At 48.5% G+C, this 11,733-nt stretch overlaps 1 protein-coding gene across 1 annotated transcript in view; it reads right to left on the reverse strand.

Annotated features, from left to right (window-relative positions):
* LOC310670555 (cholesterol 7-desaturase nvd-like) overlaps positions 1–7,009 on the reverse strand; it is a gene marked incomplete at its 5' end in the record, with an annotated part of 30,859 nt that extends 23,850 nt beyond the window's left edge. The window contains 3 exon segments of the mRNA XM_083426079.1: positions 6,488–6,939; positions 6,941–6,987; positions 6,989–7,009. Of these exon segments, the coding sequence (XP_083282205.1) occupies positions 6,488–6,939; positions 6,941–6,987; positions 6,989–7,009 (520 nt within the window).
* Positions 7,010–11,733: the final 4,724 nt, after the last annotated feature.

Below are 11,733 nucleotides of genomic sequence, written 5' to 3' on the forward strand. Positions count from 1 at the left end.
GGTCATGTGGCCAGCATGACTAAGCCGCTTCTGGCGAACCAGAGCAGCGCACGGAAACACCGTTTACCTTCCCTCCGGAGTGGTACCTATTTATCTACTTGCACTGTGACGTGCTTTTGAACTGTTAGGTTGGCAGGAGCAGGGACCGAGCAATGGGAGCTCACCCTGTCGCGGGGATTCGAACCGCCAATCTGATTGGCAAGCTCTGTGGTTTAACCCACGTCCCACCTGCGGCCTTAGCTAAACTCTCACCCTTTCTTTCACATTAGCTCCCAGTTCAAGTGTTGATTGCTGAGTCTGGGAGTGGCGCAAAACGAGGACAAAACCTTGGCATCCGTTTGGAGTCCGTCATCAGACAAGCTTGGCTGCTGGGGTGTCAGCATGTCAGCCTGGTTGCCCCATTGGTTGGGCGGCACACCATGTCCTCAAGCCAGCGCACAACTAGAACATCGATTTGGAGGAAAGTCAACATTTCTGGGTGACACCTTAATGAAGGTGGCTTGAATCTGCTTTCGGCCGCAGCCCCTAAACGCCCACGCTTTCTTCCTTATTGCGATGGGCTCTTCTCGGTCATGGGTTCGAGCCCCTCATTGGGCAAAAAAGTCCTGCCTCAAGCGGGCTGGACTAGATGACCCTGGGTTCCCCTTCCAGATCAACAATTCTTTGATTGCAAAGCCGAACAAGGCGGCGAGGTCTTGCCTTTGACATGCCGCACATTTCCACAACTCGTTTTTCCGGCTCTGCCGCACTGGCTGGAGAACTGGAGAAAGCTTCGTTCTGAATCCTTTAGGAATGCCTCCGCTGGGGTGAGGAAGCCAGGAGCTGGCCGCTCCGTGAAGAAGGCAGCAAAAAAAGAGTCTGCCAAGGTTGCAGGTTCGATCCCTGTAAAGGACAGCGGCACATTCCTGCCTCGAAGGGGGTTAGACTAGAGGACCTCGAAGTCCCTTCCAATTCTGCAATTACAAGGAATACAATACGCAGAGCGCCAGAGACCCGCCAAACTCATCTTTGCTTGAAAAGGCCTGTAAGAAAGTGGGACACTGAGATAGCTCTGTCAGTAGAACACGAGGCTCTGAATGTCAGGGTCGTGGGTTCGAGTCCAGGCTTAGGCAAAGGATTCGTGCTTTGCAGGGGTTGGACTTATTCCAGGGTCCTTATCCTTTCAGTTGTATGAGAAGCTTTTGCGCACATCCAACCGAGAGCTGGTGTAGAGGGAAACTTGACCTTCCTTGCTGAGGCGAGATTCCCTAAGGAACACATCCCCGTGTGGAGATTTCTGGGTGCCAGGTTAGCGACTGACATCTTACCTGGCTGCTCCCTCCAGCTTTCTTAAGCAGATAAGCAAGAGAGTTTGTTTATGACATTTATATCCCACCTTTATTTTCCAAGGGTACAGGGTTCACTTCCTTGCTTAGTTGAGCCCTACAACAGCCCCGTGGGGCAGGCTAAAAGGCAGCGACCCACTCCAACGTCACCCTGTCAGTTTCATGACTGAGTGGGGACTTCAACCCGGATCTCCCAGGTTCTGGTCCGACCCTCTAGCTCAGGGGTCAGCAAACTTTTTCAGCAGGGGGCCTGTCCACTGTCCCTCAGACCTTGTGGGGGGCCGGACTATATTTTTTCTGGGGGGAAATGAACGAATTCCTATGCCCCACAAATATCCCAGAGATGCATTTTAAATAAAAGGACACATTCTACTCATGTAGAAAGACGCTGATTCCTGAACCATCCGTGATGGATGCCATAATCTGAAGAGCAAAAAAGAGGACACATTGGCCAACTTTTCATTCTGGATCTCTATGATAACTCTCATCATGAAATAGAGGGCATGTCCTAGAAAAAGAGGACATATGGCAACTCTACCGGCTGCCTGATCAGATCTATAGAATGGGGTAGCCCAGGGGTCAGCAAACTTTTTCAGCAGGGGGCCTGTCCACCGTCCCTCAGACCTTGTCTGGGGCCGGACTATATTTGGGGAGCGGGCATGAACGAATTCCTATGCCCCACAAATAACCCAGAGATGCATTTTAAATAAAAGGACACATTCTAATCATGTAAAAACACGCTGATTCCCGGACCGTCTGCAGGCCGGATTGAGAAGGCGATTGGGCCAGATCTGGCCCCTGGTTCTTAGCTTGCCTACCCGTGCTCCAGCCACTACACCTCACTGCCTTCCTAAATTAAGTCGGCCCATAAAGATGAGGAAAGCAAAATATCCCTTCAAGAAGGATCTGAAATATTTTCCAATGAGCTTGATGGTCCGATTGGATGTTTGAACGTGTTAGAAATTTTTCCTTTAAAACATAAAGCAGGATAGAAATGAACTGAATGATGAGAATAAGAAATGTCATTGCAAAAAAGAAAAAAAGAGATGCACCACATTCCGTGGGGGCAACCGCAAGCCAGGTTTAAGGTGCAATTACCATAGAGTTGGAAGGGACCCAAAGGTCATCTAGCCCAGCCCCCTGCAATGCAGGAATTTGGCAATTAGCTTGTGTATCTCAGTTTCTAACAATGTCTACTTCTGGCTGCAATATCAGGCCTACCTTACTGGGTCTGTTTTTCAAGACTTACCGAGGTAGGATATGTGATCAGTAAATAGGTAAAAAAATTACCACTTCTAAGAGCTGATGGTTCGCCAAAAAAGAATTTGAACTATTATTATCTTATTTATATGCTTCCCGTCTGACTGGGTTGCCCGAGCCACTCTGGGCGGCACCCAACAAAATATTTAAAACACTATAAAACATCGACCATGAAAAACGTCTCTGTACAGGGCAGCCTTCAGATGTCTTCGGAAAGTCAAATAGTTGTTTTCTGAAGGCTTGCTCAGCTTTGCAGGAGGCACAAAAAAACGCACACCCTTTTGTGACTGGCCAAATGGATATTGAGGCCATAAAGCCTTCGGGCAACACTGCAACCCGGTTATTGCAAACAACTCGCCAAGTAACTTGCTACAAAAGGCAAACGGCTCGCTTTGTTCCTGGTTTGATTAAAGGGTGTATTGCCGGCAATCGTGGGTGAGTCGACGAAAGAAGCTCTGACAACAAGGCTTGGCAAGGTTTGAGTTTCCTCTACATCTCCAAGGCCACCAGTGGGATGAAGAAGACGCGGAACTCTGTGTAGGCAAACAGCATTGCGAGTTTCTAAAACAAGGAGCAACGAAGAGAAGAAGTGGGGAAAGAAAATTGCCCGGCCTCTGGGTGGGCTGCTCCAAGTCGGGCAGAGAAAGGAGTTGGCAGTGGGTGCCAGGAGATGACGGCAAGGGGCACCCAGCTTTTGCCACCCTGTACGCCAGCGTTAGAAACCGAGGTGTGAAAGCTAGGAGCTGAATGGCACCTTAAACCTAAGTTATGGGCGCATCAATGAAATATAATTTTAATACAAAGCTGAAAATGAATGAACTGCAGCTAAAATATTGTGTTCATTTGTCACATGGTCTAATCCTTCCCCTGCCCACATCCCTTAATCTTCTTAAGAGGGTCTCTTAATCTTCAGAGAGTAGTGGAAGTGGGGAGGCAGAAAAAGGTCCCCCTTTCCCTCCACTCTGCAGTTTTAATCTGAAATCTTAGGTGCAGCACTGCGCCCAGAGCTCAGAGACTGCTCACGCTAATGAAAGTCCCTGTCGCAAAATGCGCCTAGGACAATGGGAGTTTTGAACACTGCCGTACGCAAATTGTAAAAAAATGTGGTGGTTTGGCGATGGGCAGTGCTAGAAATTCAGACTTAGAAGCTGATCGCCAAATGGCACCTTAAACGTAGATTGCAGTCGCCACAACAGAGTACCTAGGCGGCATTTTTTCCTACCAATGAAATTTATTATTATTATTATTATTATTATTATTATTATGCATTTCCACTGTTGGAAACTCAGATATATAAGCTTAAATAGCACCTTAAACCTAGGTTGTGATGGCCAGAACAGAATATCCAGGTGCCTTTTTTTGCAGTGACATTTATTATTAGTAGTATTGTTATTCATTGCATTTCTATACTGTTTTATAGTTTAAAGAAAAAAATCTCCAGGCTGCTGACAACACATTTAAATGTGAAATAAAACAATCCGGAATAAAACAAATTCATGCTTCAAGGAAAATATTTCAGGTCACTTTGCTTTGCCTATATTTATTTACCTACTGAATTTATAGAGCTGCCCTGTAGCAGAAGGACTCTAGGAAGGCAGTGGGGTATAGTGGTTAGAGTGTTGGATGAGGAACTGTGAGATTGGGGTTCAAATTCCTCCACTCCGTCCTGAAACTCACTGGGTGACCTTGGAGTCAGTTGAAGCCTCTTCACCTACCTCACAGGGTCATTGTAGGGATTAACTGAGGGGAGTGTGACTGGGAGTGGCCACCGAGACCATATAACACCGGTCCTGAAAGACCTACATTGGCTCCCAGCACGTTTCTGAGCACAATTCAAAGTGTTGGTGCTGACCTTTAAAGCCCTAAACAGCCTCAGCCCAGTATACCTGAAGGAGCCTCTCCACCCCCATCGTCCAGCCCGGACCCTGAGGTCCAGTGCCAAGGGCCTTCTGACGGTTCCCTCGCTGTGAGAAGCCAAGTTACAGGGAACCAGGCAGAGGGCCTTCTCGGTAGTGGCACCCTCCCTGTGGAACGTCCTCCCACCAGATGTCAAAGAGAACAACAACTACCAGACTTTTAGAAGACATCTGAAGGCAGCCCTGTTCAGGGAAGTTTTTAATGTGTGACATCTTAATGTATTTTTAATCTTTGTTGGAAGCCGCCCAGAGTGGCTGGGGAAACCCAGCCAGGTGGGCGGGGTACAAATAATAAATTACTATTACTATGTACTCTTTGGAGAAAAAGGTGGGATATGAATGCAGTGAATAAAGCTCTTCTGCCTCGCTGCTTAAGAAAGCTGGAGGGCCCAGCAAGATGGAGATGTCAGCCGCCAGCCTAGCATCCAAAGGTCTCCACATGGTCGCAATCGGACCTGCACCGGTCACAAAACGTGCCAGCCACCTGGGGAATTTCTAGTACTGGCGATGGGGTTTGGGCAGAGCTTCGCAGGGAGGGGCAGGGGCAGCCATCACCCTCCTGCCCTCTAAGTTCCCCCCTTTAATCTAACTCTTTAAAACAAACAGGGCAGCTCTTGGGGGCTGGGAGCCAATGAGAAGTTCCTAAAACAGTCTGAGACTGGATTCAAGTTTCCTGTGTAGACAGGATTGTTCGGAATGGTTTCAGTTGCAGGAGGGTACCAAAACCTGCAGCTCAGAGGACAAAAACTGAATGGGGATGTGCATTTTTTAAGAAAAATTGTTGGCCTCTGAGCGCTGCCTGTCAGCACCCACTGATTTTGTCTTTTCTGCCAAACACATCTGCAAAGTGCTGACAGCGAAGAGGAGGAAGAGGAGAAAGGGAAAGTCGTGGAGCTATAAAATTGGAAGGGACCCCCAGGGTCATCTAGTCCAACCCTCTGCAATGCAGGAATAAACTCAGCTAAAGCATCCCTGACGGATGGCCACCCAACCTCTGCTTAAAAACCTCCAAGGAAGGAGAGTCCACAACTTCTCACGGGAATCCGTTCTACTGCCGAACACCTCTTACTATCAGAAAGCTCTTCCTGATGTTTCGTTGGAATCTTCTTCCTTGTAACTTGAAGCCATGGGTTCGAGTCCTACCCTCCAGAGCAGGAGGAAACAATCTTGCCTCATCTTCCATGGGACAGCCCTTGAGATATTTGAAGATGGCTATCATGTCTCCTCCCAGTCTCCTCTTTTGCAGGTTAAACAGACCCAGCTACTCCCAAGGCTTGGTTTCCAGACCCCGGGCCATCTTGGTTGCCCCCCTTTGCAGACGGAGCGCAGAATTTAAGATTCCGAGCATTCAAGTTGCCAAATACACACACACACCAAAGTGACGCCTACCAACCCCAGAGGGTCATCCAGCCCAACCCCCTGCAATGCAGAAATAAAAAGCGTTTTGCAAAATGTGCTGCCCTTAGTATATATTCTGGCAGGTGCCTCAGAAGATTCTATTGACTGCGGTCTTTTCTGGGTGTAATTGGAGTGTTTTGTTTTTTTCTTCAACAGAGGTTGCCAGCGATTCTTGAGCTGAGATTCCTGCCTTGCAGGGGGCTGGACTAGAAGACCCCGGGCTCCCCTCCCTGTCAATCATTCCGGGATTTTATAGCTGCCATTCCTGACTCGCCGCAGAGACTGTCGCGTCAGGGAAAGCCTCTCTGCGGAAAGGAAGGCAGAAAGAGTTCCCCGCAGCTAGCAAGCCACCTTTCAGAGACAAAGGTACCACCGACCCTCGTGGGGACACCCTGGATTCCTTTCCATAGGGTGGGATCTCGAGGCCGGCGCCTGGCAGGACTTGCCAACAGCGCACTGTGCCGCGCGCTTGGCAGCAGGATTCCGGTGCGCGCTTTTACGCGCAGCTGATTCTGGTGCGCGCTCGGCATGGCTCCACTTCCAAGCTGCCCGCGCCGCAATCTGCCCATGCTCCGGAACCCCACTTACCCAGCGCAGCCACGTTGCGCACCTCTCCGCGGGCCAGCTGCGCCGAATCCAACAGGCGGAACCAGCCGTTGGGGTAGACGGGCGGCAGCTGCCCGAGCCGCCGGCTCCTGCGCGCTCGCCGCGCCGCCTCTGCGCGGCTGCACCCGGCTTCGCCCGCGTAGCCCACCTCGTCCGGGCCGCGCAAGAGCCGCAGAGGGCGCAGCGCCAGCCACGAGAGCAGCAGCACCCCGAGCAGCACGATCCAAGCCCCGGGATCCGCGGAAGGCAGCGCCCCGAGAAGCCACTCGCGCAGCGCCATCGCGCCCCACCTGCCGCGCCCGGCTGCGCGCCCGGACCTCTTATGGGCGCCGGCAGGAGGCGGCCCCACCCCGCCCAGCCCAGTCCAACGAAGAGGGTTTGGCTGGAAATTTGACCCCCGGGTGCAGCCTCCCGGGGCGCCACTGAGGCTCTGCCCGCTTAGGAAGAGAGAGAGTTCCTAAAAGCCAGCGATCCTCTCCTTCCCGTTTCCCCGGGAGACGGCATCTGGCTCTGCAAGTTTGCGAGAGAGAATCCTGGGGTCGTCAATTTAAAAGGATATTAGCATAAAAACTTAATGATTAAGAAAGATTAATGTTTTAAGATATATAGAAATGTAATTATGTTAAGATAGCAAGATTAAGTTGAACTAAAGATAAGCCAGAGGGAAAGAATTTACTGTCAGAATATAAGATCTAGAATACAGAGCGGGAAGGTCTGGGGAAGTCGCAGGCTCAGGTTAATGTTAAATAATGCAAAGACACAAAGATTGGGTTTTTTTAATTGTTTATTTTTACTTTTTTTCTTTTTTTATATTGTATTTTATATTGTCTGTACGTGTTGTTTTTATCTTTTTTTCTTTTTCTATTTGCTTGTTCGTATTGTTTGTTTATTGATTGTAAAAATAATAAAATATCATTTAAAAAAAAAAGAGAATCCTGGGGTCGTCGGCCTGGAAGGGACCCGAGGGTCATCTAGCCCAACCCCCGGCGATGCAGGAATTTCCTGTCTGGAGGGGAGGAAGGACCATATACAAATTTAAACAAACAAATGTTCTAAGTGGAAATAGTGCCCTCCCTGGCTCTTATAGGATCAATGGCAGGGATGATGTGCCTTTCACCCTCGGGTGCTCACTAGTCAGCTTCCAGATCAGTCTCAGATCAGAGGCGGTTTTAGGCTTGAGTAACAGAAGGTCGGCGGTTCAAATCCCCTCCCGCTGCTCGGTCCCTGCTCCTGCCAACCTAGCAGTTCGAAAGCATGTCGAAGTGCAAGAAGATCAATAGGTACCGCTCCAGCAGGAAGGTAAACGGCGTTTCTGTGCGCTGCTCTGGTTCACCAGAAGCGGCTTAGTCATGCTCACCAGCTCCCTCGGCCAGTAAAGCGAGATGAGCGCCGCAACCCCAGAGTCGGTCATGACTGGACCTAATGGTAAGGGGTCCCTTTACCTTTACCTTTTAACCAGGCTGCTGCCCTGCAAGGGTCACCGAAACAACGCTGCGGAGGGAAGGAGAGGGGTTACACCAAATTTTAGCCTTGCACAGGGCATCGCTGAAATCTGAAAGCCCAAAGTCCGCCACGCTCTGATTCAACTCTGACAGCCTCTCTAGTTTCCAGCCACTCAGTTTCTCAGGGCAGGCTAAGTGGAGTCTCTAGACCAGGGGTCAGCTAACTTTTTCAGCAGGGGGCCGGCCCACTGTCCTTCAGACCTTGTGGGGGGCCGGACTATATTTTGGGGGGAAATAATGAACGAATTCCTATGCCTTTTAAATAAAAGGACACATTCTACTCATGTAAAAACATACTGATTCCTGGACAGTCCTCAGGCCAGATTTAGAAGGCAATTGGGCCGGATCCGGCCTCCAGGCCTTAGTTTGCCTACCCATGCTCTAGTAGAGGGAGGGACAAATTAACAATAGATGCCATCAAAAATCACTACAAATCATGCTCAATATCCCCTCCCCTTTTTAAAGGGACACAGCTTCTAGTTGTGTGCACCTGGCACATTTCTGATGAATACAAACATGTTCCTGAAAATCAGCTGAAAAGGAAAATTAGCCAAAAGCCAGCAGAATAGTGACTTCCCCTCAAATGCAAGTTACTGCTGAGATTGCTGCATTGCAAGGGGGTTGGACTAGATGACCCTCAGGGTCCCTTACAACTCTTCAGTTATATGATTATACAGTGGTACCTCAGGTTGCAGACGCTTCAGGTTACAGACTTTGCTAACCCAGAAATAGTACCTTGGGTTAAGAACTTTGCTTCAGGATGAGAACAGAAATTGCGCAGCGGCGGCAGCGGGAGGCCCTATTAGCTAAAGTGGTGCTTCAGGTTAAGAACAGTTTCAGGTTAAGAACGGACCTCCAGAATGAATTAAGTTCTTAACCCAAGGTAAAGGGACCCCTGACCATTAGATCCAGTCGTGAGGGACTCTGGGGTTGCGGCACTCATCTCGCTTTATTGGCCGAGGGAGCCAGCATACAGCTTCCGGGTCATGTGGCCAGCATGACTAAGCTGCTTCTGGCAAACCAGAGCAGTGCATGGAAACTCCATTTACCTTCCTGCCAGAGTGGTACCTATTTATCTACTTGCACTTTTGTGCTTTCGAACTGCTAGGTTGGCAGGAGCAGGGACTGAGCAACGGGAGCTCACCCCGTCATGGGGATTCGAACCGCAACCTTCTGATCGGCAAGTCCTAGGCCCTGTGGTTTAACCCACAGCGCCACCCGCGTCCCTTAACCAGAGGTACCACTGTATAAATCAGAATGGCTGAGGGAAAGCTAGGATCAAGGAGCATGATAAATAGGGCTAAAAGAGAGCAGGAACTGAGTCTCCAAAGTTCACAGCGAAACGTGACCAGGCTCCTTCTGGTCTCATCTCACACACCAATCTGAGATCAACAATCTGACTGGATCCAGGAAGATCTTTTTATGTTGTTGTTTTCAATACTGTTTTTCCTTATTTTCATGGTACAAAAGATAAATTTTGAGAAAACAATTGTTACCACAGTAAACTTGTCCTGATAAAACTGCAGACTTTTTATCATGCCATGTGTTTGAAGTTTCATTTCATTACTCTAAGAGATCACACCACGTTTCCAGAAGAGTTCTGGGGAACTCTGCCACAGTCTGAACAATTTATGCATTCAGTAAACATTTGCCATATGTCATAAAAGGGATATGGATTGTGTTTGCCCTTTGCTGCTATTTCCTGGCATGTTAGTTTCTCAGCCAATGCTATTGACCATACAATGGTACCTCGGGTTAAGTACTTAATTGATTCTGGAGGTCCGATCTTAACCTGAAGCTGTTCTTAACCTGAGGTACCACTTTAGCTAATGGAGGCTCCGGCTGCCGCCGCACCGCAGGAGCACGATTTCTGTTCTCATCCTGAAGCAAAGTTCTTAACCCGAAGTACTTAACCCGAGCCAGTGTGGTGTAGTGGTTTAGAGTGATAGACTCGTAATCTAGGGAACTGGGTTCGCGTCCCCGCTCCTCCACATGCAGCTGCTGGGTGACCTTGGGCCAGTCACAGTCTCTCAGCCCCACTCACCCCACAGAGTGTTTGTTGTGGGGGAGGAAGGGAAAGGAGAATGTTAGCCGCTTTGAGAGTCCCTAGGGTAGTGATAAAGCGGGATATCAAATCCAAACTCTTCTTCTTCTTCTTCTTCTTCTTCTTCTTCTTCTTCTTCTTCTTCTTCTGGGTTAGCGGAGTCTGTAACCTGAAATGTATGTAATCTGAAGCGTATGTAACCCGAGGTACCACTGTACTCTGTTATACAGTGGTACCTCGGGTTACAGATGCTTCAGGTTAATAATAATAATAATAATAATAATAATAATAATAATAATTTATTTATACCACGCCCATCTGGCTGAGTTTTCCCAGCCACTCTGGGCGGCTCCCAATCGAGTGTTAAAAAGCATTAAATATTAAAAACTTTCCTAAACAGGGCTGCCTGCAGATGTCTTTTAAAGATAAGATAGCTGCTTATTTCCTTCACATCTGAAGGAAATGTGGGTTTCCCTTGCTGAATCCAGTATCCTTCTGGTCAGGACCAGACCTGGAGGCAGGGATAGTCCTCAAACAACGTTCCACAGGGCGGTTACAGGCACTTCAGGTTACAGACTCCGCTAACCCAGAAATAGTACCTCGGGTTAAGAACTATGCTTCAGGATGAGAACAGAAATCATGCGGCGGCAGCGGGAGGCCCCATTAGCTAAAATGGTGCTTCAGGTTAAGAACAGTTCCAGGTTAAGAATGGACCTCCAGAACAAATTAAGTTCTTAACCCGAGGTACCACTGTACCAAGAATCTAAGTTCAGCCTATCACCAGCATAGGAGCCCAGCAGGAGACTGCTGCTGCTGCTGCTCTGAGTGAGTGCCGGGTGGGCCGCTCCCTCTCCTGCCAACTCCATCCGGCCTAGGGGGCGGGGCCTGCACTCACCACCACAGTTTAGAGGCCTGAGCAGCTCCCTGCAGCAAGTAGCGAGATGAGCGCCGCAACCCCAGAGTCGGTCATGACTGGACCTAATGGTCAGGGTTCCCTTTACCTTTACTTTTTATGGCAGCTATGAATTGTTCTTTCTGTAGGGGTTTGCACAGAAATCTTTTAATCTAAAAAGGTCCACCTGTTCCCAACCATTCCAATCTAAGTATTGCTCTGCTTCTTTAAAAGATGGGTGAATGCCAAGAGGGATAAGGGGGGATATTGGGGAAAACAGTTTTCTAAACTTTGCTTTCCATACATTTAGTTTCATGTGGAGAAAAGGGTTTGCAATAGTGAGGAGAGTAAAAAGGGATATGCTCTATATACAAGATCTGAAATTTCTGTATCTACCCATGGTTTTCCTTTTTGCCAGTGGATCAGTGACATCAAATGCTTCTGTTGGGAGGCGTAATGAGTTTGGCAATGTAGGATTCCAAGCCCGCCTTTTTGGACACTTCCATTTATAATTCGGGAGCCTAGTCGTGCTTTTTCCCCTTCGTGAATAGACTTGTTTATTCAGCACTAACAAATTTTAAATTGTCTGGGTGTAATGATGATTGGCAGCACTTGAAAGAGGAAACAAACATTTCAGCAGGATAGCCATCTTTACCGCAGCCACGTGTCCTGATCATGATAAATGTAGGTCTTTCCAAGATTCAAGATTTGGTCATACATGTAGGAATACTGGTGTGAAGTTTTCTTTCTTTAGAGCTAATAGATTTTTAGCTGTGTGTGTGGGTATTGC

The sequence above is a fragment of the Podarcis tiliguerta genome (genome assembly GCF_965153285.1).
Source record: "Podarcis tiliguerta genome assembly, chromosome: 2".
Classification (NCBI taxonomy): domain Eukaryota; kingdom Metazoa; phylum Chordata; class Lepidosauria; order Squamata; family Lacertidae; genus Podarcis; species Podarcis tiliguerta.